The sequence below is a fragment of the Thamnophis sirtalis genome, unplaced genomic scaffold, assembly GCF_051295495.1.
Source record: "Thamnophis sirtalis isolate CommonGarterSnake01/CBP01778 unplaced genomic scaffold, rThaSir2_p1.2 scaffold_10, whole genome shotgun sequence".
Lineage (NCBI taxonomy): Eukaryota > Metazoa > Chordata > Lepidosauria > Squamata > Natricidae > Thamnophis > Thamnophis sirtalis.
In genome coordinates this window covers 28,799,068-28,825,915 of record NW_028261390.1, presented here as the reverse complement: position 1 = coordinate 28,825,915, position 26,848 = coordinate 28,799,068, and the positions used below count along the sequence as shown (strand labels likewise).

At 41.1% G+C, this 26,848-nt stretch overlaps 1 protein-coding gene across 1 annotated transcript in view; it reads left to right on the top strand.

Annotated features, from left to right (window-relative positions):
* The first annotated feature begins 4,830 nt into the window (after nucleotides 1-4,830).
* HHIP (hedgehog interacting protein) overlaps nucleotides 4,831-26,848 on the top strand; it is a 95,289-nt gene continuing 73,271 nt past the window's right edge. The window contains exon 1 of the mRNA XM_014066027.2: nucleotides 4,831-5,581. Coding sequence (XP_013921502.2) covers nucleotides 5,309-5,581 — 273 coding nt within the window. The 5' untranslated portion in view covers nucleotides 4,831-5,308. The remainder of the gene's footprint in view (nucleotides 5,582-26,848) is intronic.

Genomic DNA, 26,848 nt, shown 5'->3' with positions numbered 1-26,848 from the left:
CAGGTTGGAATACAACATAGAAAAGGCCCATTAACAAATGGTGACATTAATGATATGTAGTAATAAATCTGAAATATATTTCTATATATATATTTCTATGATGTATTCATATTAAAAAGAAACATATAGGGATTGTGCTTTTTTTAAAAATCAGGAATTAATCTTTGGGAAGGGAGGGAGGGAGAACTGTATTTCATAAATTAGTCTGTCCATTACTATTAACCACTGATTGTAATAATAAATAAAAGAAATTGTGGATTACAAAAGAAGGTGAAAATGATTGCTCCATTAGGTATAAAATTGATCTCCATACTAAAGTAAATGAGATGCATCATATATACAATAGGTGTAGTATTACATTAAATTAAGGAGCTTAATTTAATGTCTTTGGACATTGCTAAGCTTATTCAATGTATCTAATGTTCATTCAAAAGTGCAAATTGCATTATGTTGTGTGTAAGCTTATTATAATGAATTTTATGTACATGTGTCTTAGTAAAATGTGTAACAAAACAATCACTGGCTGTCCAGTGCGATTTCCTATTTTCATCCTGCAATAATTTGATTCTGGTGATTTTATTAGCAATGATTCATTATTTTTATGCTGAACAATAGAAGCCATACTTTTTTTGGTTTAATTTTTTAACATTTACCCAATTTTCAAACTTTCACCATAGTTTAGAAGCATTATATTTTTGACTAATATCCTGTCCCATCGTTATTTCTGCCATGTTTTAGTGGGCTTTATTTCTCTTGTAAATGTCCATCTTTAAGTGAGCAATAAAATATATTTTTATAATATCCCACACTGACCTTGGAGTTCAGTAGCTTAATTTATTCTTTAAAAGACTCAGTGTTATTTCATTTTTCTCTTTGACTTTCGCCTTTCATTTCTTCTACAGAAATGTTAAAATCAAACATCACTCTGTGATCACTTACCAATGTTCATCTTGCCTGACAGAGGCACTGTATCTCTGGGTGGCCATCAAAAACCAGACTGTGACTTAAATTATATATGTATACATAAATACATACATATATGTGTGTATGCATGTATGTGTATGTATGTATGTATGTGTGTGTGTGTTATGTGTATGTATGTATGTATGTATGTATGTGTATGTGTATATATATATATATATATATATATATATATATATATATATATATATATATATATATATGTTATATTTATGCTGATAAATAAATATAAAGGGAGACTAGTATAGATCTATTTCAAGCTATTTAGCTCTCATCAGCTAGCCATACCCAAGTTTGGAATCGAACCTGTGCTCTATTGCCTCCCAGGCAGGGAGTTAACCATTTGAGCTACAGAGAACGACTTCCTTATCAGCCAGCCAGGGTGGGAGGTATATACATTGTGTAAAGTCACATTGTGACTTTTGTCCGACCCATCGCGACCCCTTGGACAATATTCCTCCAGGCCTTCCTGTCCTCTACCATCCTCTGGAGTTTATATGCACATATATGTACATCAGTGGTGGGTTCCTACTGGTTCGGCCCAGTTCGGCTGAATCGGTAGTGGTTTGGTGGCCTGGGTTGCTGGAACTGGCAGCAACCCAGGCCTGCCACACCCCCGAACTGATTCCCTGGTCTCTTCTCCTGTTGCTGGTATATTTCTGTGCAGCGCACGTGCAAAATTTTTGCATGCATGCAAAATGCCCTCTCTCAGCAAATCAGTAGTAAACTGGTCAGGAACCCACCACTCATGTACATACATATGCACACATGCACACACACATATGGCTGAGGTGGGAGTTGTTCAAGTGATGACTACAAGCATTGCTAGTTCTACGATGTTGATTGTAGCTTATGATGGACTGAAAAAGATTAGCTTTTTTAATTCCCTGTATTGGAAACCAGTACTAAAGAGGTTTGTGGCGACTGTCATCTGTCTGTCTGTCTGTCTATATCTGATTTTGGTCTTTGACTAAAAATAAATAGCTTAAATATTTTGATTTTTCATTTAAAAAAACGTTATTTGAATGTGCATCCAGGTGTATGAATTAAGCTTACAGATTTAGATAATAAACTCTGATGAAATCATAGTATTTTCATCTCAATGATGCAAATGCTATAATGATTTAAACAAGTACTTATATTAGTAGCAACAACTCGTCTGTTCATTATGCCTGCAGGGGGAATAGGGATTGAGTCAAAATTCCATGGAACTACTTAAATATGTATGGATTTATGGTTTTTTCTATATTTTTTCCCTTTTCCAATACATTCACCTGAGTTTGTACTTTGTAGACTATATTATAAAGCATGTTTTCTCCAAAACAGAAATTGATTGTATTATCAATCAATAGGAATTATCAATCAAAGGAATAATTGTATTATTCCACATGATAATGTTGAAAATAATTAATTTGAATGCCAAAGGATGAATAACTTGGCAAAATCTGATAAACTTTAAACACTTCATGATACAACTTTTCTCTTCCTCTGCCTCCACTATAACAAACTATATATTACTTGCTAACTATCTCAAGACTAAGAAATCAGAACATGCTTGAAATTAGATGTATTTGCCTCTAAAATATCAAGTCAATCCATGAGCCTATAAAAAACCCCACAATCATTAAGTCAGACAGAAATAATGTCAATGACTGTTTTGCATATAACTAAAATGCATTTTCTTAAGAAGAATATGCCACATGTCATCTTTAATGTGGATTAACATATGACATATTTTTATTGAGGGTTTTTCCAAGAAATTCAATGCAGTGCATATAATATGTCGTACTTCCTCTGCTCTCAATTTTTCCTTCACAACAGATTAGGCAGAGATCATCACTCATCATAGCTGAGCAGGGATTTGACCTCGATGTCCTCAGTCTTAATCTTCTAAGAACATACTCTCCATCATTTTTGGAAGATTTTCCCACAGTTCTCCAAACATCTAAGACAACATCTTTCACATTTTTGGAGTAATTCCCAGATTTCCGAGTTCAGGCTGAGAACAGCTGATATAACTGGGAAGTAACCAAAGACAGGACTTTTTTAGTGCTGGCTCCAAGGTTACTGCTTTTAAAAAAAATAAAAATCCAATATTTCAGAATTTTAGTTTCCTTTTTGCCTTATACAGAAATATAAAAATATTTTTAAAAGACAGAAAAGGGAGCAAATAACATATATGTATATTGTAAACATTCTCTTTTTAAACAAAATATTAAACTTTGATCCCACAGAAAAAATAGTGATCAATCTTTCCATGACTTATACTGTAAATCCAAGACTGTAAATATAGTGCATAGTGCACTGTAGTACAGGTAGTCCTTGACTTACAATCACAACTGAGCCTAAAATTTCTGTTAAGTGAAACATTTATTGAGTTTTGCCCCATTTTACAACCCCATTTGTCACAGTTGTTAAGTGAATCATTGCAATTGATGAGTTAGTAACTCAGTTGTTAAGTGAATCTGACTTTTCCATTGACTTTGCTTGTGAGGAGGTTGCAAAAGGTTCACATGTCATAAATGACTATTTATGACAGCAAGGGTCGTAAATATGAACCAGCTGCCAAGCAACTGAATTTTAATCACACAATCATGGAGATCACATGATCATGAGGATGCTGCTGCAAAGGTCGTAACTGTGAAAAATGGCCATAACCAATAAAGGAAAATCTTTGTTGCTCAAGGTTGAAATGTGCGGATCTTGATATTCTCTTTATTTTATTTATTTATTTGTCAAGCATGTATAAATATAAACATGATTATGGATACATGACATGGGTACAAATAAATGGGGACTTTAGGACAGGGATGACTGGTGTGTTTATGCACGCCCCTTACAGATCTCTTAGGAATGGGGTGAGGTCAACAGTAGGCAGTCTTTGACTAAATTTGTGGGGGTTAGGGGAAGAAACCAGAGTCAGGTAGTGCATTCCAGGCATTGACCACTCTGTTGTTGAAGTCCTTATTTTCTGCAATCAAGTTTGGAGTGGCTTACTTTGAGTTTGTATCTATTATGTGCTTGTGTATTGTTGTGGTTGAAGCTGAAGTAGTCATTGACAGGTAAGACATTGTAGTAGATAATTTTATGTACTACGCTTAGGTCAGAATGAAGGCGGCGTAGTTCTAAGTTGTCTAAGCCCAAAATTTCAAGTCTAGTGGCATAAAGTATTCTGTTGTGAACAGAGGAGTGAAGGACTCTTCTCGTGAAATATCTCTGGACTCTCCCAATTGTATTAATGTCTGATATGCAGCACGGGTTCCAGAAAGATGAGCTGTATTCGAAAATTGGTCCTCTAGTTAGTAGTACAATATTACCAGGGAAGAAGCTATGCAAGATCAGGTTAACATTAACGCTGATGAGATTACCTAGTTTGGGTAATGAAAAGCCTGTAAGCAAACAAGCAAGCTCAGAGACCACCAAGGTCCCTTCAAATGGTCACCACCAGTCACATTTTTCAATGCCGTAGTAACTTTGACAGGTCACTAGACGAACTTTTTAAAGTCGAAGACTACCTGCCCTCTGGTAAGTGACGCCGAACATACCCTCTCCCCCCCCCTCCTCTTCCCCCAACTCCCCCCCTCTCGGGCCTCTTAGCTCGGCGCGCTCGCTCACGCACGCGCTGTCCTTAGCGGCAGCGGCGACTCCATGCCGCGCCTTCGCCTTCTTCGCGCTCTTTCGCACCGCCGCCGCGCGTGCTCGGACGCTCCTCTCCGTCTCATCCCCGCGAAACGCTTCCTCGGTGACGTGTAGGGGCGCGCGGTGGCAGCACCTCCCCGCGCGCTGCTTAAAAAGAAGAAGAAAAGAGGGAGCGAAACATGAGAGCCCTAGTGAGCTCCAGCTCCCGCCGGCAGCAGCAGAGGAGGCATCACGCCCGGCAGCCTGTCCCATTTAGAACGGCAGCAGCTTCGTGTGTATGGAACACCGCAAAGGGACTTGCGGCTTCCATCTCGACCGTCACCTCCTTCGCTTCGCCCGCCAGCGCTGAGAAACTTCCGCCCAGGGAAGTTTACGCTCGGCGCTTGGGCATCTCGGTTAAACCTGCGGCCGCTCTTGTCAAGTGGCGCAAACGTCCCGTGTCCGAAACTCAGCATCTTCTTCCCTTGGCTCAGTTGGGGCGTGCGCCTGTCTGTCTGGTTGCCCGCCGGGTTTTGTTCGCTGCCCGTCCCTCAGCTGTCGCGCCTCGCTCGTTCGCCTTGGAAAGCGACCACCACCTCCCGTATAAAAACCACAAACTCCGAGGTTTCCCTAAGGGAAGTAGCCTTGCCTCATTGGATTGCCTTGGGATTGATCACCTCAGCCGGCGCTTGAAGTCTTCCCAAGCGGCATGGTGGGGCTAAAAATGCTTCCATTGAAGCTGCTCTCGGTGGCCCTGGTCCTCTGCTTCTTTGAAGGGGAAACCAAGTTTGGCGAGACCACTGCCAAGAGGAGAAGGTGCTTGAATGGCAGCCTCCCCAGACGCCTGAAAAAGCGAGACAGGAGGCTGATGCTCCTAGAGCCCCCCAACAGAGGGGAGCTGCTGTGCCAGGGATTCTACCCTCGCCTGTCCTGCTGCTCCAGGGGTGAGAGGCAAGGATTGCTCCAGATAGAGAGCAACAAGGTAGGCGCCAGTTGGGTTGGATAAGGTTGGGTGAGAGACCCAAGGGGCATGCAAAAGTTTATTGGAAAAGAGTCTTTGGATCTAGGGTTCTAGTGATTTGGGAGAGGAAGGACAATCAGCAAGAGGTGGAACTCACAAACATCACTTACCGGTTCTTGGAGAGGTTTTTCAGGGTAATAAAGAAGGTAATAAATCATCTTTGCTAGGTTTTTGAGTTTTGCTGGCTTTGAAGGCCACTTCATTGGCTGTAGGAAGTTGTGGATTGAGAAGTGTTCCTTGTGGTCCCTCCTTGGATTACAGTGGCACTGTTTCTAAATACCTTTGTCATGCTCACCGAGAATTGTTGGAGCTGTTATCTATTACCTGTGAAAGGCTCTATATTGAGGAAAAGCTGAATAAAGGAAATTTAAAAAGGTGACTGAACAATGGACTTCATTGAACATAGAGAAACAGTATGGGAAAATGCTGTTCCTTCTAGATGCTGAACTTTTGGTATTGATGTAGTCCATTGGGGGGGGGGGTTTCTTACCAAATGGGGTTAATTTTAAATGTTTCTTTGTGTTGAATCTTACTGCAGCATCCTAAATCTTTGTTCTATCTGGGAAAACTATTTCAAGTGGGTTAGGAGGAGGAGGAGTTATTACTGACCTTCAAAATTAGAAGGAGAATGCATTCTAAATGCTGAAGAATAATTAGGCAACATAATAAATCCTGCATGCAGGAAACAGTCTGTTTCACCTCTGCCATTACTAGCTAGGTGCTCAGGGGATTCAAAACATCCGCGGAAGAAGAGGAGGAAAGCAATATGTTATGAAGAGAGCAAGGTTTATGTATTTATTTTAGAAGACAAATTTTGAGATAAGGAACCAGCAAAGGAAAGGAATAGAAACATCCTTCTGAGAATTTCAGTTATCAAATAGGAAAAATGAGTTCATTGATAAAGTAGAAACCAGTAGAATCTGGATTAAAGCTGGAAAGGAGATGATGCAGATAGAGGAAGCTTCCAAGAAGGTTTAGTGGATTTTCTTGGATTTATTTGACATACCATGATAGTGATGAATTGTAAATTAAGGTGGTGGTGATAGGTTTTTTTCCCCCTGAAGTGAAAAAAGTATGCACAGTTTGTCCACATGTTTGGGCAGGAAACTTCAAATAGCAGATGGTAACTGGGAGAGCAGATGATGCCAGGATACTGCAAAACTTTTATGATGTCTTCAGGTCTTCCCGCAATTAAGTCAGGCTCCTCTGGAGAGAAGCTGAGATGACAGGATGAGTGAATTCCATGAATTTGTTCACAGCAAATTGGTATAGGATAACATCATATGTGCAGTGGTTGACATTAGTTTCATCAAGAGAGAATGCCTAGTACATTGTCACTTATACTTCAGAACCCTCTATATACATTTCATTGACTTGAGAAAAGAGCATTAATATGTAACTTTTATTGGAAATGTGGTGAGAAATGACAATCTAGCTATTTTGGAATAGGAAAGTTTTCTGCCTGTTGATTGGGCTGCAATTCACTGCCTTTCAGCCATGTGGATGTTATACGTTTTGCAGTCTATTGTTTTGATCAGGAGTGCAACGTGCAAAACTCAAGCTAGGGAGGGAAATGGGATGAATAAATGTCATTGAGAATCACTGCACGTGAAACAAACAATCAGGTGTCTTTCTCATTGCCCTCCCTCTCACCCCCCCCTCCAGCATTTAGTTTAATTAAGAATTCCTCTGTTACAACACTCCAGTTGTCAAGGTCTGAGAGTGGCTTGGAAAACTTGTGCTTCAGTCTTTCTGGCCCAGGCACAATTAAAAAAAATACCCAGGCTGAATCGAATTTTTATGCTCAGTTCACGGTAGATTTCACCCCATTCTCATGTAAACAGCTTCTACGAATCAACATATGTGTCTGGGTGGTATCTCTCACTTTGTTTTGTAACAAAAAGCCATATTGCATCATTTAATTTGCTCAAGTCATGCAAATAGGGAAAAAAATCAATAGGACAAAAAGGGGTCGACTTATCCTCCTCCCCACTAAACTGCTGCCCACACACAGAGTCCTGTTGCTTATGGCAAAAGAATAACAACAACACCATTGTGTTTGTTGGTTGGTTCACTAATGGGTGAAACTGGAGAACATCATTCTCCTTCAGTCCCCAGCTCTGTCCAAATGTTCATGCCTTTTGAGGCAGCATTTGTCCTATTGCCTCCGCTCCCAGATGGGTGAGAGCTGCCTTTGCTGCAGGGTTTCAGCGAATCAAACTCTATTCTTACCAGATGCAAGGGAGCTTGGATGGATATTTTCTCCTCATGTTTGGCCAGAGGTAGTGTCAGCAAGCTCCTGTGTGGTAATCACATTAACTGCACACTAACTGCATTCAGATAATTTTCTAAAGGTTTTAACTGAAACCCACAAATGCCCAAGCCAAACTGGGAAGGAAAATGTCCTTAATCTGTCCAGTTAGCATCATCGACAGTTAGCCACTACAGCAGTAGCATAGCATCTGCTATATGAACTCCCTGGAGACTTTGTAATAATAAGTTGTATTTATGTGATGAATTAACAATGAGACTGATTTTAAACAATTTTTGAGTTTCTAGGAGTTATTATTAATTTGTGACAGTTATGAAACTTCATCTCTAATTTGTATTCAGCATTTTTCACATTTGTAACATTTTAACAATGTACTTAACTGGAAGACATAAATGTTATCATAGAGGAGAGAGAGCATGCACCAAATACTTTCAATTGTATTTTTTTTAAATGCTTATTTATACAAAAGAAAAAAAGTACCTACTTTACATTTGAGTGATAGTAAGCACACATACAATGCAATCCTGTTCATACATACCTAATTCACTCTGATTGCAATACGTTTTAAGATTAGTTAGGCATGCAAAGGGTTATGCATTTGGAGTTCGATAGAAGTAGCTCCCAGATAAAGTTTTCTAATAGATGCATGTAGAATTTGTTGGGTTTTTTTAAGTCATTTCTTGTGCATTAGACATCCGAGGCATGACTTTTCATTCAAAATGCATCCAATACATTTAAAGATAGCAAACGCTATCTGTAACCTGGAAGGAATCCAAAAACTACATTAACATATCTTGAAGTAACAAAGCATATATGTTTGGTATAGTGGTGAAGGTACTAGGATAGAAAGTGGAAGATGATGAGTTCCAGTGCCCCTTTACCCATGAAAGCCAGCTGAAGGACTTGGGGCCAGTCATTCTCTCTCAGCTCAACCCACTTCATAGGGTTGTTGAGGAAAAAAGAGGAGGAAATGTGTTTGTCACATTGAGTTATTTGCAAAAATAATAAAGATGAGATACAAACAAATAAACAAGCAAATAAATAAATATTCTAAGGAAGAACTGTTTCAGCAGAGTTAAAGTAAAGCAGCATGCTCAGCAGTTACTTTAATTACAAAGAACCTCCAAAGTTAAGATTACATTTGTCAGCCCTTTGATAATTTTATGATCAAAATTAATGATTGCTAAGAGAAACATAGCCAGTCTCTTAAGAATCACAAAGCTGAAACAGAGATAAAATGACAATCTTCTCTTGTGTAATTTATCATTGACATTTTATTCTTTGATTTAATTCACTAATCTCATCAGCAAATAATACATTCTAATATTTTGTGTGTGGTTTAAAGGTTTGCTTGCAAACTGTCAAGTATAGTGGTTTTTCTCTATCTTAGATGGTTTCACAACTGAGGTTCTTGTGGAATGAATGAAAAGTAATTGTTTTCAAGTGTGCCCTTTTAAGATCATTTTTTTTGTCTAATTCTTTCTTAAACAAAAGCTATTGTTGAACACATGCAACTAAACAAATAACTCATCTTGGGGTTCCTTTAACAGCTGCCTTGGTACAATGATCTATTGTCCTAAAAATGAAACTGAACTTCTTAATGACATAATCTAGCACTATAGACCTGATAAAGTTTATGTCCAAACTGGCAGATAAACAAGCTTGCAGTTAAAAGAAGTTACCGTAGTTTTAAGTTTCAAATACTGACTAATGTTAAAGCTTGAACTAAAAGATTTGAACTTTTCTCTTCCCCCAATCTCAAACATCACTTATCTACATGAACCCAGGTTTCATATGCAGAAATTATGTCAATCTGTGTTCATTGTGGTTTTTGCTATTAACTTATTGCCAGGCCAAATCTTTCAATAACTACCATTACTTTATCTGAATTGTCTAAAAGGTAATAAATTAAGAGGTGTAATAAATTAGCCAACACTAGACAGAATAATTAGAATGGATGTTACAAAAGTGTAACTCAATATGATTTTATGGCTTTATATATTACTTTTGAAAACAAAAAACAATTAGCAGATTTTTTTAGCTTCGAGACATGCTTATTATTAAAATAAATTTGAATTTATTGGTGCTTTTGAAGCAATTAATCCATTTATTCATGTCCAGTACATTTTTTTTGCCAGTTAGTAAAGCCAAGAACTGAATGTTATGTACTGCATATGAGCAAACATTTTCCAAAGATCAGGTTGAGTAACTGTCATCTTCATTTCAAAATAGCTCAATTAACAGATCCATTTTTGAGAATAATTGAGAACAGACCTTTGTGGGCAAAATTGCCAGGTTTGGTACCTGATATCCGTTCTGTCATCACCACTGAAGACCTCAATATTACTATTTAAAAATTAGGTTAAGACTAGATATGTTGTCTCCGAAGAATGACTGATCAAACTAATTTGGGCACTGAATGTTCCTGCACATGCTAGACAGAAATGTGTAGCCACTGCAGTTGTTGGTTTATATGGTGTTTCAACAGTGTGCATTGCTTCATAAGCTTGACAGCACCAATGGATGAGGCCAAACCAGGTAGGGAGGTTTTCACAGTAAGCTCAGGGAAGTCTTTAATGGCTCTTTGTACCATTTCTTCTATCCTCCCTCTGAACATCTTCCAGCAGAAGGAACTCTTTGGGTATGTGCTTTTCCAACATATGGATGATATGACCTGCCCATAGATTTCTTCGCTCATCAGTCCTGAGTGGACTGATCATAGACCTGATGGTAGTAAAGTATGTTTGAAAAGACATTGGAAAATTTATTTTTTTCAGCTACAGTAGATAATGATGAGTTGGCTAGTCTGATGTCTTGGAAGGTAGCCATATGAGCACCTGAGCTCATATAAGTAATTCCGTAATGTGACCACAATGTTCATATGACATCTAGATTTCAAAAATGGGGTTTTCCTGTAGAAACATTTCCATATTTCAGGAAGACTCATCTAGCACACATTTGATTTTCATGTCTCAAACCGTTCAGAGACATTTGTAGCGTGTAGACACCTTTGTTTGACTATGCAGCAGGGCACAATATGGAAGATTTTGTGGCATTTCTAAGGATGCAGTTTTATTGAGGGTAGTATAGTTGTCTGCTCAGATGATAAATATTTCCCTGTGTGTATTCTTAAAATCTTTTATCATGGCCAGCCCAACTATATAGGCTAGTGTTTCACAACTTTGCCACTTTTAAGAAGTGTGTACCAACTGCCAGAATTCTGGGAGTTTAAGTTCACACATCTTAAAGTTGCCAAGGTTGAGAAACGTTGCTATAGGCAAACAAGACAAATCTAGGATACCAGAAATATTTGCCTCTGATGTTTAGATGAACATTAAAAAGTGAATCAGACCAAATAATCATCCATAAGGGAACTCAAAGGCAATAATAGAATTTTCCCATTTCTTGGCCCCATTGCAGGTGTCAAGAATATACTGTTTCTTGGGTTAGAAATAAAATAGAATTGCCATCACCAGTAGCTACTGTGAGACCAATCTACTTAAGTCCTGTTGAAATTACCAAAGTTAATAGGCATCATCAGTTTCCAGACAGGTAAAACAACCCCCCAAAATCCCCAAACTTCAATATTCCAACGTAATTGCTTTTTAAAAAACATCTTCTTTACCTAGAAGTTTTCTGAATCTTCTATTATTTAGCATTTTATGATTATGACCCTGATGATAATTTTCTGAGTGAGAAAAATTTATCTCTTTACACTTGCACTGATAAGATGTAATTTTATGAATATGATGTACATTCTATTTGCTCACACTTTTTTCTAAGCTAGAAATATATCAGTGTAAATTCATCATAGGGGAGTACAATAATTTTGGTTGCGCTCTTCCTGAATCATTTCTAAAATGTAATTTTCATTAATTATGAATTTTTAAAATAATCTTATTTTTTATTCATCTGGTACATAAATCTGTTTTGGGCAAGTTGTTTTTTTCCCCTCTCTTGCTTGTGGACATGTTTTTATTTTCTGATTACATAATGACATTTGACTATTTTTCTGAAATACATAATTACATTCTGTTCATAAAATACACATTAGAAATAGAAGCTAGTGATAAAAATGAAATGTACTGTATTTCTAACCTGAACGCAAGTCTAAAATGTTAGGGCTGTCTCTATTGTACAATTTACAAAATAGGAAATCGTTGCACAACATTAAGGAAAAAAAACATTGACAAGAACAATTTAGAATATAGCTGAAAGGTACCTTAGATGTCTTCTAGTCCTGCTCCCTGTTCAAGGAAGAGACCTTATACCAGTGATGGCTAACCTTTTTGCCATCATGTGCCAAAAGCAGGGGGAGCTCGGGGGGGGTCATGCATGCGTGTGCCCACATCCATAATTTTACGCGCCCCTGCACTCTCGCTGCTTTTGGCATGTGATGGCACGGTTTTTCGCCCTCCCCAGGCTCCAGACTCTTTCTGGGAGCCTGGGGAGGGCAAAAAAGGCTTCCCCAACCCCCCAGAGGCCCTCAGAGACTGGAAAAGGCTCATTTTCTGTATTCCTGTTTGCGTGTTGGGCTGTTTTTTGCCCTCCAAAGGCTTCAGGAGACTTCTCTGAAGCCTCCGGAGGGAGAAAAACAGTCCAATGTGCAAAACGGAAGTCTGGTCCAGAACTTCTGGTTTGCGCATTGGGTTATTTTTTGTCTTCCAGAGGCTTTAGATAAGTGCGCGCATGCGTGCTAAAGCTGACAGGGCAACACCTCATGTGCCCTAAGAAATGGCTCGCGTGCCATCTGTGGCACGCATGCCATAGGTGCACCATCACGGCCTTATACCATTTCAGACAAGTGGCTGTCCAGTCTCTTCTTAAAAACCTCTAGTGATGAGGTATCCACAATTTCTGAAGGAAAACTGTTCCACTGGTTAATTGTTCTCACTATTAGGAAGTTACTGCTTAATTCCAGGTTTCTTCTCTCCTTGAGTAGTTTCCAATGATTGTTTCTTGTCTGGTGCTTTGGAGAATAATTTGATCCATTCTTCTTTGTGTCAGCCCCTCAAATATTGAAATACTGCTATCATATCACCCTTGGTTTTTCTTTTCTCTAGACTAGTCAAACCTAAATCCTGCAACTGTTCTTCACATGTTTTAGTTTCCAGACCTTTGATCATCTTAATTGCTCTTCTCTGAACCTTTTTCAAGGTCTCAACAGCATTTTTTGTAGTGTGGTGACCAAAACTGGTTGCAGTATTCCAGGTGTGGTCTTACTAAGACTGAACAAGAACTTGCTTGCGATATTCTGCACAGGCAAGAACTTTAGAACAAATGGACTAAACTTTCCTACAATTTCAAGGGAGGAATAAGGAAATAATTGTATATTCCTAAAGTAGAGACTCTTGCTAAGAAAGCCAGCAAAATTATCCCTAAGCGCTCTTTTCCAGTACACACCTATTCAGGGGACAGTAAAGCAAATTGGATGCCAGCTGGACACTTTGGATCATAGCAGTCCAATCAGAAGCTATTATCAGGAGTACTTTGTGTTAAGGAAGAGGGCAAAAAATTCATATTTCTTTTCTACCTTGGATCATTTCTATGTTTATTCTTCATTTATCTTTTCTGTCTATTCTAATGTGGATTTGGCAAACTCTTATTAGGACACTCCTGCGCCTTTGTAATACTTTAAAGGTAAAACTCATCACATCTACTAGAAAAAGATTTCCACTATTAAAATAGTGCAGCCTTGCCAATGCTATAATCAGACACTACAATGTCTTCTCAAGAGAGTATGCGTACTATTTTGCTTAAAATAGAAATACTTGATCATAAATCAGTAAATTAGTTGGTTCTAAAATAAAAACAAAGGCTGGTAGATAACATTAACTGCTATTCAGGATACATGAGATATTAATGGCTGTTCAATGCTTGGATAAAAACCATTTCAGAAGGGATGTAGGAGGTAGGCTAGTTTTTAGAGCAGAATTTCGTTGTATTTATTTTGTACAATGACAATAAAGACTATACTGTAATAATTCCTTGGCCACCCTTTGAGCTGTATGAGCTTATCATCTGATTCTGTCAGTTTTCACATGCTTCCTATTCAAGGCTGAAAATTGTAGCAAAGATTGTAGCAAAACCATTCGTTTTAAGACTAGCAGTTGCAGTCTATGATGCTGAAGCAAAAATTCTGAAAGCAGCTCATCATGTGTGTGTGTGTGTGTGCTATTTTTAAGTGTAAAATGACTTTAATGATGATCATTATGCTAAAGGTTGCTTAGAGATTACTAATCAAAGTGATATTCCTGTTGCCACAGTTGGAATTAAATCTGCTAAATTCTAAATACGTTAAGCATTATTCTGTTTATTTTCCAGTGGAAAAGAGGGAGTGGTCACATGTGGCTTTTCTCAAAGTCTGATTGGTCCAAGACTGAGAGTAAAACTTCTTAAATGCTCCTTCCTGCCTTTCTAGCCCAGTTTCCTCTCAGTCTCTTGGTCCAAGCACTGCTTGAGTTGTGAGTAGAGAGATAGTGTGTATTTTTTTGCTAAGTTGATTCAATTGGTTTATACATTCGGTTTAATTGGACATTTAAAATTGCTTAAAATTATTTGAAAATTTATTCCTCGTAGCTGCGGCCCAGGGGTCAGTTTTTTCTGCCTCCGGCGATGGGGGGCCTGTGGGGTGTTCAGGGACTCCCATCTGCAGACTTATCACCCGGGGTTGCGGGGGTGCTGTGCTCCAGCGCACCTGTTGCGGAGGCCGTGGTTCGTTAGCAAGCCAGCAGAAAGCTCCGCTAGCACCACGAGGTCTGTGGAGCCGCCATTCGCATTGGGCTGGCTGCTGTGCGCTGCGCTTAAAAGGGGTGTGTGAGCCATTGGTGCTGCGTTGGGTGCTCAGGAGAGCCTGTTACGGCGTTGTCCAGCCCTTCTCCTTGCCGTGCCGGCTGTTAGTGAGTTCCGGTGGCCATTTTGGTTGCCACTACATGTGCGAGGCCTTCCTCGCTCAAGCGTCCATTGGGGGACACAGGCTGGGGGGGGGGGCGATTGGCCTAGCCTGTCTGCTTTCCTTTGGAGGCCCAGGCTCCGGTGGGGCCTACAGAGGCCTGCTCTTCCTCTGCACCTTCCAGGACACATAAGTGGGGAGTATGGAGGAGGGATCAGGAATCCCCCAGGGCCAGTTGGGGGGAGAAGTGGGCCTGGAGCAGGGGCCCAACACTGGGGAGTTCCTGGCAAGGCCTTTGGCAGCCAGCGCCTCTCTAGGGCCTCCACAAGGGAGGAGGCCAGGTGGCACAAGGCATTAGAGAAAACTTTTGTCAGGGCTGAGAGGCAGGCCAAGTCTGCTAGGCCTGCCTCTCCTAGCAGATCCAGGTCCACAATTAGGCCTCCTTCTGGGCGTTCTTTGCCTCGAGATTTCAGCCCTTCTTCTTCCTCGGGCTTCCCAGCCGGGCCTCACAGCTACTCCAGGCGAACGAGGTCTCCTTCCCCCTCTCCTGTAGCTTCCCCTCGCCTGGCAGGGGGCAGCTATGGAGATCCCTTGGAGGGGACATCTAGGGGGCCTCATTCCTCATGCAGGTTGGCATCTCAGGGGCCTAGCACATCTAATAGGGACATGGAGGATGTGGAACACCTCCCTGAAGGTATTAAATGGTTCATTTCTGCAGCCATTTCGCGGGGCATTGCCCAAAGGGACAGGAGTTCCCATTCTTCCAGGTTTCAAGGGGGACCAGGCCGGTACTAGTATAGGGCTTCCTCCACATCCATGGTTAGCGAGGCCTCGGACTTGGGGGAGGAGAATCCTCATGATATGGGGTTTTCAGAGGACGAGGATGCGGCACCCCCCGATCCTCCATCTTCCTCGGGCCCAGCCATGTTCAAGACACTCCTGAACAAGGTGAGGAAGACCACTAAAATTGGGATGGGGGATCCACGGTTCCCCCACCTAGGGACCTGGACATGTCCATGTTTTCCAACATGGCTACGAACAAGGAGGAGATTCCTGTTCCCCCTTGTTTATGGAGGTCCTGACCAACCAGTGGGCCCGCCCCTCCAATTTTTCTAATGCAGGGAGTAATGACCGTCGCTTCTACAATGTGGAGCAGGCCTTTGCCCAAGCCATCCAGTTGCCTGTTATTGACATTCCTATTGCTACCTTGGTTTTCTTGTCCCCGGTGGTGTCTGGGGATGCGGCGGATAAATTGAAACCTGAGGATAAGCGTGCTGAGCTTACCCTGAGGAAGAATTTCAATGCCACTGCATGGGCCGTTAAATCTGCGGCAGCGGCCTCTTATTTCAACTGGACTACTGTCATGTGGCTACACCAGCTCCAGGGTCGCATCCCGATCCAGGATGAGCGACTCCACCAGGATCTGACAAAGATCATTGCGGCCTCTCAATTCTCTGCGGATGCGACTCTGGACACGGTCAAGTTCGCGTCCAGTGCATTGGCCACATCCATTACCTCCCACCATCTCTTATGGCTTAGGAATTGGCAGATGGATAACAAGGCCAAGTGGAATCTGGGGCTGCCCCTTTTAAAGGTCCCAATCTCTTTGGGGAGGCTCTCAAACCTATTCTTGTTGAGAATAAGGACAAGAAAAAGGTCCTTCCATCCAATACCAAAAAGCCCGAGATGCGGTCTCCTCCTTATTGTAGGCAATCTTATAGGGCTCCTGACTATGACCATCACCAACGTTTCTTCTCTTTCAAGTCCGAAAGACAGTATTCCAGGTCGTCCTACCAGGACAGAGGCAGGTTTCAACACCAATCACGGCAGCTCTTTCATGAAGGCGGAGGTCGCCCCTACCGCAGAGGGAAGTGACTCAAACCCGAGTCGTCCCATAGGCGGCCGTCTGCTCCTCTATGCGGATCGGTGGGCCGAGATCACGTCAGACGCCTGGATCAGGTCCACGATTCGTCATGGCCTCAGGTTAGAGTTTCTCTCCACCCCACCCCCCGAACCTCTTCCGGTCGTTCCCTCCGTCTCGGAGCCTGGAGTGCCGCCACCTGATGGATCAGGCCATAAAACACCTTCTGTACATTCAGGCGGTGTAGGTAGTTCCCCAAGGGGAAACGGGATTGGGCCACTACTCCAACCTGTTTGTGGTCCCTAAGAGTTTGGGGGGCTGGAGAGCAATTCTGGACCTCAAGCGTCTGAACCAATTCTTGGTATACATGCGCTTCAAGATGTCTTTCCTAAAGTCTACCCTTCAGGGCATCCAAAAGGGGGATTTCTTGGCTTTGATAGACCTGATGGAGGCCTATCTTCATATTCCAATTCTCCCGGCTCATCGCAGGTTTTTGATATTTTCCCATGGGGAGCGCCATTACCAGTACTGGGCTCTTCCCTTTGGGTTGGCCTCAGCCCCACGCACGTTTATGAAGGTGCTGGCGGCACTAGCAGCTCATCTCCGCTCCATCCCAGTAAGACTCCAATGCTACCTAGACGATGTCTTGGTTCAGGCGGGTTCCCTTCCCTGGGCGATGGCGGACCTTCGTCTTACCATTCAGAATCTTCAGGCCCTGGGGTTTTTGGTGAATTTTCCAAAGTGCCATCTGTCCCCGTCCACGTGTATTCTCCACCTGGGAACGGTCATAGACTCGGTGTCGGGGGTGGTTCGTCTGTCCCCAAACCGCCAAGCAAGTCTGCGGCTGTTAGCAGAAAAGGTACGCAGAAGTTGGTCAGTTTCAATTCTCACGTTATTGCAGTTGTTGGGCAAGATAGTCTCTTGTATAGGGATAGTTCTGTGGGCCAGGCTCCAACTCTGGCCTCTTCAGTGGGAACTCCTTCCTTTCCAAAGGGGAAGGATGAGCAACTCTCTTCATCCTCTCCGACTCCCGGTGGGGGTCAGGGTTTCCCTCAGGTGGTGGCTCTCCCCGGCCATTCGTCGGGGCTGCTGCTTCTGGGAGCTGGACAGGGTGACCGTAACCACGGACGCGAGTCTGTTCAGTTGGGGAGCCCTGGCGGGCGCTCGCTTGGCACAGGGCAGGTGGACAGCTTCGGATCTCCGACACAACATAAATTGGTTGGATCTGAAGGCTGCCCGCCTAGCCCTGCTGCCCTTACAGGCTCTGGTGGAGAGCCGTCACATGCTTCTCCTGACGGACAATGTGACCGCCAAGGCCCACATAAATCGTCAGGGGGGGACTCACTGTCGGGCTCTCTGGCTTAAGGCTCTGCGACTCGGCACTTGGGCGGAGAGGCACCTGCTGTCCTTGGTGTCGGAACACATCTCCGGCCTGTCCAACCACCAAGTGGACTGGCTGAGTCGGCGACTCTGGACAACGGTGAGTGGCAACTCCACCCGTCATTGTTTCGGAGGATATGTCCGCGGTTTGGCACTCCGTGGGTGGATCTCTTTGCCACTCCGGCAAATGCGCAGTTACCTCGGTTCTTTACCGGTTTTCTGTCCCGGGGGGCAGAGGGCACAGACACCCTTAGGAGCAGTTGGCCCCTGGGTCTGCTCTGCGTCTTCCCTCCCATTCCCCTCATTCCAGGGACCCTCAGGAAGGTGGTAGTGGAGAAGGCACTAGTCATCGTCATGGCCCCTTATTGGCCCAGGAGACCCTGGTTCATGGACTTGGTCCAGCTCTCAGCAGCTCCTTCGTGGAGGATTCCGCAGGAGGAGGTGGTCTTGCACCAAGAGGTCCTGGTTCACCCAGATCCCCAGTGGCTCCATTTGACCGCCTGGCTCTTGAATGGCGGATCCTAAAGGGGGCAAACCTGTGTTCCGGGGTCATTCTCACCATCGAGGCTTCTAGGCGTCCGTCGACGACCCGGATCTACAACTCTTGGCATTGATCCGGCCAGGGCCACTGTTCCCAACGCCTTGTACTTTCTGCAGAAGGGCCTGGACAATGGTCTGTCACACAACACTCTGCGCTATCAGGTGGCAGCTTTGTCTTCAGTCTTGGGGGGGGGGGTCTTCTTCCCTCTCCCACGTTCCCTTGATCAAGCATTTTCTCAAGGGGGCGGCTAATCTCAGGCCTCCTCCCATACACAGGTTCCCTACATGGGATTTGCCCCTAGTTCTCCGGGCGCTGACAGGACCTCCTTTCGAACCACTTTGGTCTGTTCATATGCCCCTTAAGGTATCCTTTCTGGTGGCCATTACTTCAGCCAGGCATATTTCAGAGCTGGGCACCCTTTCATCTAAGGAGGACCTTTGTCATTTCCACCAGGATAGGGTGGTCCTTCAGCTTGATCCTACCTTCCTTCCAAAAGTGAACACTCCGTTCCATAGGGCACAGGAAATCATCCTGCCAGATTTCTGTCCGGGGCCTTCTAGTGATAGGGAGAGGCTCTGGCACCATCTTGACGTTCGTCGTGCTTTGCGGATTTATCTCCGGTGGATCGCGGGGGTCCGCCAGTCGGAGGCTTTGTTTGTCTCTTTCCAACCTCAGACGTTGGGAGCCAGGGTGCCTTCAGCTACCATTGGCTGTTGGTTGCATCAGGCCATTGTAGAGGCCTATGGGGCATCGGGGCAACCTGTCCCGTCTGGTATTACCATCTATTCGACTAGGAGTGCCGTAACCACGGCGGAGTGGTCCACAAGGGCCCCCTTTGAGGACATTTGTTGGGCAGCCACTTGGGCTTCTCCGACGCCCTTCATCTGACATTATCGACTGGATGCCTTCGCTTCAGCGGACACTTCCTTTGGTCAGAGGGTCTTGCAGAGGGTAGCAGCTGATGCTCCCCTTGGACCATAGTTCTGTTTGTTTTTCCCTCCCTGGGACTGAACTTGGGTATGTCCCACACGTGAACACTCCCTCTCTTCCACTGGAAACAGAACATTAGTCTTACCTGGACGTGTCTTTTCAGGGGAAGAGAGGGAGTGGTCACGACCCACCCTTCTTTAGAGGGGGGTCCAAGGGGAGGGCCGGGCGTTCTCCCGGGTTTTTTTTGTTGGTTGTATCTGTTGCAGTTCCGTTGTTTGTCTTTGAGGAAACTGGTCTAGAAAGGCAGGAAGGAGCATTTAAGAAGTTTTACTCTCACTCTTGGACCAATCAGGCTTTGAGAATGCCCACACATGACCACTCCCTCTCTTCCCCTGAAAAACATGTTCAGGTAAGATCAATGTTCTTTTTACCCATTATTTTTGAACTTGCTACTCGAGTTGCTCCGTATTAGTTTGGCTACAGAAAACATGTGATGCAGTCAAAGAAAAATATGATATAATTTTTTGAAGGTATAGTTCTAAAAGGGACGCGGTATATAGTAAAAGTGATGTAGTGGCTCAGTGACTAAGAAGCTGAGCTTGTCGATCGAAAGGTCGGCAGTTCGAATCCCTAGTGCTGCATAACGGGCTGAGCTCCCATTACTTGTCCAAGCTTCTGCCTACTTAGAAGTTCGAAAGCACGTAAAAAATGCAAGTAGAAAAATAGGCACCACCTTTTGTGGGAAGGTAAAAGTGTTCTTTGCGCCTTTGGCATTTAGTCATGCCAGCCACATGACCACGGGGACATCTTCGGACAGTGCTGGTTCTTCGGCTTTGAAACGGAGATGACCACAGCCCCCTAGAGTCGGGAACGACTAGCACATATGTGCGAGGGGAACCTTTACCTTATAGTAGTTTACAAATATGGAATATAAAGAGGAATGCCTAATAATTAAATTGATATTCCAATGTCAAGGCAATCATAATACCTTCAATACATTTCATTAGCTTAAATGTATTAAATCACAAAATTAAATCAACCTCTGATCTACTTTGAAGATAACTTATATGGTTACCATCAAACCAATAAAACATGATGGTCATTATATGTTGTAGAATTGCAGTATCTCAGAAGATGCAGGATGCTATACATATAAATTACAAAATATATAACTGAATTAACAATCCTGGAATTGGCAAAGATAGCAATTGATTGAGCAGAATGAGTGCAGTATATAGCAAAAACAATTATACTTTTGCTTGAACAATTCATTAATAATTACAAATCTAAGTCATAACACATACCTCTCATATACCATGTCCTCAATAAAGTTAGTAGGTGTTGAATATCAAATTAATTGGTTACAACATTTATTAGAAGGCAGAAAATAGCTGGAATGCTACCCATTATTTTTTGGAAGGAAAAAGTATAATTGGTATAAGTATGCATGCATAAATCAATTATTGTGAAACATCTTGAGCAAATCCCAAAGTTATGAAGTTTATAACATAAAACATAAGAATAAGTTGATTCTTTTTTTACTAAAGACTATTATACTCCTTTAGTGTTGTGTAAAACTCATTAAAATTAGTCAATGAACAGCTTAAGTTTTTAAAAACTCTTATCTAATAAAAAATAGATATTTCACTCTGTTTTAAATAATACAAAATCCAAAATATGTTGTAAGTATACAGAGAGGATAAATAACTAAAATATCAATAAAGGAGAATACTTGTAGTTCAGCGTTGAAATTTCAAAATTTTTAAATTGAGTTTCTTAAAAAAACTACTTTGCAAGTACAATATCTTTTACTCAATATCTGAAATAATATACAGTATACAGTAATTCAATGTACATTTTATTTGAAGGGTCCTTGACGTTACTCTCTGAGCTTGGTTGCAAGAAAACAACCAATGTCAGAGAACAAATGGTTGTAAGTCGATGACTATCTGTATACAGTTATCAGTGAGGTAAAAATAAAACAACTGCCAATCAAGCACCTCACAGATTCCAACCCCATACATTTTTATGTCATACCCAGCTTGTCTGAAAAAGTCACATACAGAAAGAAAAAGTATGTAGCCAACAATAAATAGAAACTTGGAGGAACACTTACACTTCATTCAAGTTGTCTTAGCAAGATCAAGGCTCATGCGCCCAACTATTAAGGTAACTCTATAGAGACCGTCCTTGATTTACAATCATTTGTTTTGCAACTGTCTGAAATTAGGATAGTGCTGAAAAAAGTGACTTGCTCAAAGATCCTCACACTTACAACTATTATAGCTTTCCTATGGTCACATGATTGTAACATAGGTGCTTGCCAACTAGCTCATACTTACAACAGTTACATGCAGTCATGTGATTATCATTTGCAATTTTACCAGCTGGTTTCTGACGAAATAAGTCAATGGGGCAACCAGGTAAGGAATGTCACAAGTGACAGTTACTTGATGTCTTGCTTTAAAAAAGCATCCCCCCCCCCAAAATAATGGGTGCAATCATGTGATGCTTTACTCATCTTTTAATGAGGAATTTTCTGATCCCTATTATAGTCATAGTTTGTGGATTACCTGTAACTTATTGGTTCATCATAGAAATACTTGACTCAAGTATCTGCTGATGGATACATGTCAGCTTAGCTATACAGAGATCAAACAGAAAGTTCCAGATGTTTTCTCAGTCTTTAATCCGCAGAGCCCATGGTGACAAGCTCAATCATTAACATTGCAGAGTCAATGTATTCTGAATAAAAGAGAGGTTGTAGTAAAAATTACAGTAGTTATCTAGTTTTGACAGTAGTTTTTTTGAAAAGCAACATGAAAACGGGAAAAATCTACAGCTTCATTTACAAAATGATTGTTTAAAGTAGGATGGGGTGAAAGAAAAGTAGGGGTGAAAGAAAACATTTCCACTTACTTGCCTAACAGTGATGTTATGTTCTCTAATCAGGTTGGTTTCTAAGAACACCATCCAATTGGAGATGAATGGAGCAAGCCCTAAATATGTTTCAGCTGTAATTCTTTTGTTGTAAGCAATGGCTGCTAACATAATTTCCATCTCTATTTTGATTGCTGCTGTGTCAGGTCTCAATTTTCTCTTCTCCCCCCCCCCCCTATTTTTTCTTGTAGTAAACATCACTGTTACTCCTGTTCTTCCTCCCACAGCCTTTTTCAAATGCTGATACTATCCAAAGTTCCAGCTGCCACTGTCAGCTCTTTATGTCACAGCTGCCTTTTTCCTTTGGGCAGCCCAGCCATGCAGCTGTAGGAAGCACAAAAGCTATTGCAGCTACTGCTGTCCAGTTTCTACTACATTCTCCACTCAGGGAAGTATTGTGGCCAACACATATCTTCTAGGTCAGCTCAGGCACTTTGGAAACACTGAGTCAGGAATCAAGCCAGCTGTTGCCTAATTTACATAACACCTATGCTGCATCAGTAAATTAATACTGAGATAAAGTTTTTGTCGCTAATACTTTGTAAGGCTAATAATTTCTTTTCCACTTTGTGGTTCTTTAAACTGCAAGAGATGTTCCATCTTATTTTAAAGAATGGGGCAATAGGATTGGAGGTTGTATGCCCAGCCCATCTTCTTCAAAGAGCCGAGGTGGCGCAGTGGTTAAATGCAGCACTGCAGGCTACTTCAGCTGACTGCAGTTCTGCAGTTTGGCTGTTCAAATCTCACCGGCTCAGGGTTGACTCAGCCTTCCATCCTTCCGAGGTGGGTAAAATGAGGACCCGGATTGTTGTTGGGGGCAATATGCTGACTCTGTAAACCGCTTAGAGAGGGCTGAAAGCCCTATGAAGCGGCATATAAGTCTAACTGCTATTGCTATTGCTATTCTCCCACCCATTTAGGGCCCATTTACTATACAAGTAATCCTCGACTTACTACAGTTCATTTAGTGACTGTTCAAAGTTACGTCACTGAAAAGAGTGTGAAAAATGACAATTTTCACACTTATGACCATTGCAGCATCCCCATGGTCACATGATCAAAATTCCAATGGTTGGCAATTGACTCACATTTATGACGGTTGCAGTGTCCCGGAGTCATATGACTAACTTTTGCAATCATCTCACAAGCAAATGGGTAAACCAGTTTCACTTAACAACTGTGTTAATAATTTACCAACTGCAGTGATTCACTTAAGAACTGTGGCAAGAAGAATCATAAAATGGGACAAAACTCACTCAACAAATGTTTCACTTAGCAACAGAAAGTTTGGGTTCAATTGTGCTCATAAATTGAGGACTACCTGTATTTCAGAATAATGTCTATGCTTATTAATTAAATATGTAATGGCCTAGTTTATGTATCATTTTTGTTTGCCAGTTATCAAAAGTAGGATACTCCATTGATGTGAATTGATGGCAAGACAGATATGTACAAAACCAGATTATTATTAAATATCTACACCGGTGTTAGTGTAGTCCTAGGACTTCTAGGGATCCATCAAGGCCTTCCCAGAGGTCTATGAAATCAAAATTATTTCACAGCAATGTTGAAAAATAATGCAATATTACAATAACATCAAACAGTTGTGTGAAATAGTGGTAAGCAGCAAATGAATCAATTATAATTTTAATACAATAAATATTGATTAAAAATGCTCCTTTGTGGTCTTTAATTTTTAAAAGTGGGAAAGGGTCCTAAGAGAAGAAAGTTTAAGAAAAATAGATCTAGACTATTTTATACTTTGAATCTTCCCACTATGCAAAGAGCACAATGGTTTGACGGTCTGAATCTCTTTTTGTGGACATTGTGCTTACTAATAAGGAGCAGCTAGTTAATTATGTGCTATCAGATTGTTACCAATTCCTATGGACACAAAGATAGATTTCGTCCATGATGATTCCTAACTTGCTTTTTCCAATCTTCTAACAGTGCACTCATCACCACTGTGTTTGAGTCAATCTATCTGGCTGCTGGTTGTGCTCTTCTTTTCTTTCCTTCCAACGGTCTTAGCACTGGAGCCTTCATTTTTAGCTCTATTGAGAAATCTGGGTAGATTTGTTTGAGGATCCATTTGTATTCTTGGCTATCCACAATATTTTCAGGAAACCTCTCCAATACCAAAGTTCCAAAACATCAATGCTCTTTTCATTCCACTTGTTCAAAATCAACTTTTGCTTTTAAGAGATGACTTGCTTAACAATTGTATTACTTAGCAACCAAAATTCAAGTACCCATTGTGGTTCTAAGTGGTATCTATATTACAAGATCCATAAATATTCTTTGCTACCTTCATCCTCAGTTACCTTTTAAAGAATGTTCTGCAGGTATACTGTAAATCAGTTAAATGTTTTGATGAATCTTGTTGCTCATGACCTTCAACATACTTTTAAATTAGTTTTTCAAACTAATAATAGTTATACACAAACTTTCAATCATTTATGGTCAATGGACCTCATAATAAATATATTATTTAACAATCCAATTTATAATGTAAGGTCAGTGGGAGAAATAGAAATATGAACAATTTGTGATATTTGCCAGTTTGGATAAAAATCCAAGCTGGATGAACTTACAGGTAGTCTTCAACTTACATCTCTATTTGAGCCTCAAATTTCTGTTGTTAAGTGAAACATTTGTTAAGTGAATTTTGCCCCATTTCATGACCTTCCTTGCCTAAGTTGTTAAGTGAATCACTGCAGTTGTTAAGTGAATCTGACTTCCTTATTGACTTTGCTTGTGAGAAGGCTGCAAAAGGTGATCACATAACCTTAGGACACAGCAACAGTCATAAATATGAACCAACTGCCAAGCATTTGATTACATGATATTGGGCAGGCTGCAAAGATTATAACTCTAAAAATGGTCATAATAATTTTTCAGTGCCATTGTAACTTTGAACTGTCACTAAATAAACTGTTGTAAGTTGAGGATTACCTATATAGGTATGAGGTCATAATGATAACATCATATTTGAAATGCAGTTTTTTTCCAGGATAGAAAATGCAAGTTTTATGACATCATAAAAAGAAACAGGTTAAAATATTATCTGTTCTGTATGCCTAAGAATTTATGATTATTGTAGTAGTTTCCACTTCAATATATTTTGAGGATGGTTTTCTACTGCAGCTTCAACTTAGTTATTCTAAGCTTCAAACCACCTAGAACTGATATCAGATTGGTTTTCAGTTAACTTGATCTTTTTCAGCAGCCCAGAATGTTATTTTTCCTCCGAATACTGGCTGCATAGCTGAGGATTTTTTGTTGTTAAATCAACTTCCATATCTGTACACTAAAGTTAATATGCACATAAACAAGTTCATGAAGCATGTTCTTATCTTCTGTGTATATGATGGTGTATATAAATCCAGTATAATTTGCTGCTATACCATATCTATTAGTTGCTTATGTCAGACCTAAGGAAGGCAAGCCGACATCCAAATTGAGTAAAAGGCTAGAGAAGTGGTTTTCCCCCCCTTAATTAAAGAAATATCTTAGAGGAGCTATGATTTCATATATACTTTAGAAAGTTTAAAGGTAAAGGTTCCCTTTGCACATATGTCCTAGTTGTTCCCAACTGTAGGGGGCGGTGCTCATCTCCATTTCAAAGCTGAAGAGCCAGTGCTGTCTGAAGACATTTCTGTGGGCATGTGGCCGGGATGATTAAATGCTGAAAGCGCATGGAGCACTGTTACCTTCCCACCAAAGGTGGCTCCTATTTTTTTCTACTTGCATTTTTACATGCTTTTGAACTGCTAGGTTGGCAGAAACTGGGACAAGTAATGGGAGCTCACTCCATTACGCGGCACTAGGGATTTGAACCACTGAACTGCTGACCTTTCTTAGCCACTGAGCCACGGCATCCCACCATTAGAAAGTTTAATAAACAATTATTAGAACCACAAAATAACATAAAATTAAACAAAATAAACTGCCATAAATTTACACATTATAATAGTTATATGATCTTACAAGTGTATCAGTACTTGCCTTGTATAAAAGTTAACTTCACAATCTCTACCTATGACTACTTTTATCAATTGTGTAACTTGACCTTGTGAACTTTAAATTGATTAATTATATAAGTGTAATAGTGGTATCCTGTTTACTTTAGTTCTGTTAGAATAATGCAGTAAATTTGCATCATCATTACTAGAGATATATTTGGATTAATACAAACAAATAAATATAAAGAAAAATTATATGGTCTCTATATATATTGTGTATTTGTCAGTCCACAGTATCTTTAAAAAGATAAGAGAAGAATTTTTGCCAAGGTTTAGGTGTAAAATACTGGCTAAAATTTAGCATATAGTAAAAATACTGTCTTGGAATGTATTTGGGCAAGCATAATACAGTATACTATATTATTATATTAAATGTAATTACTTTTC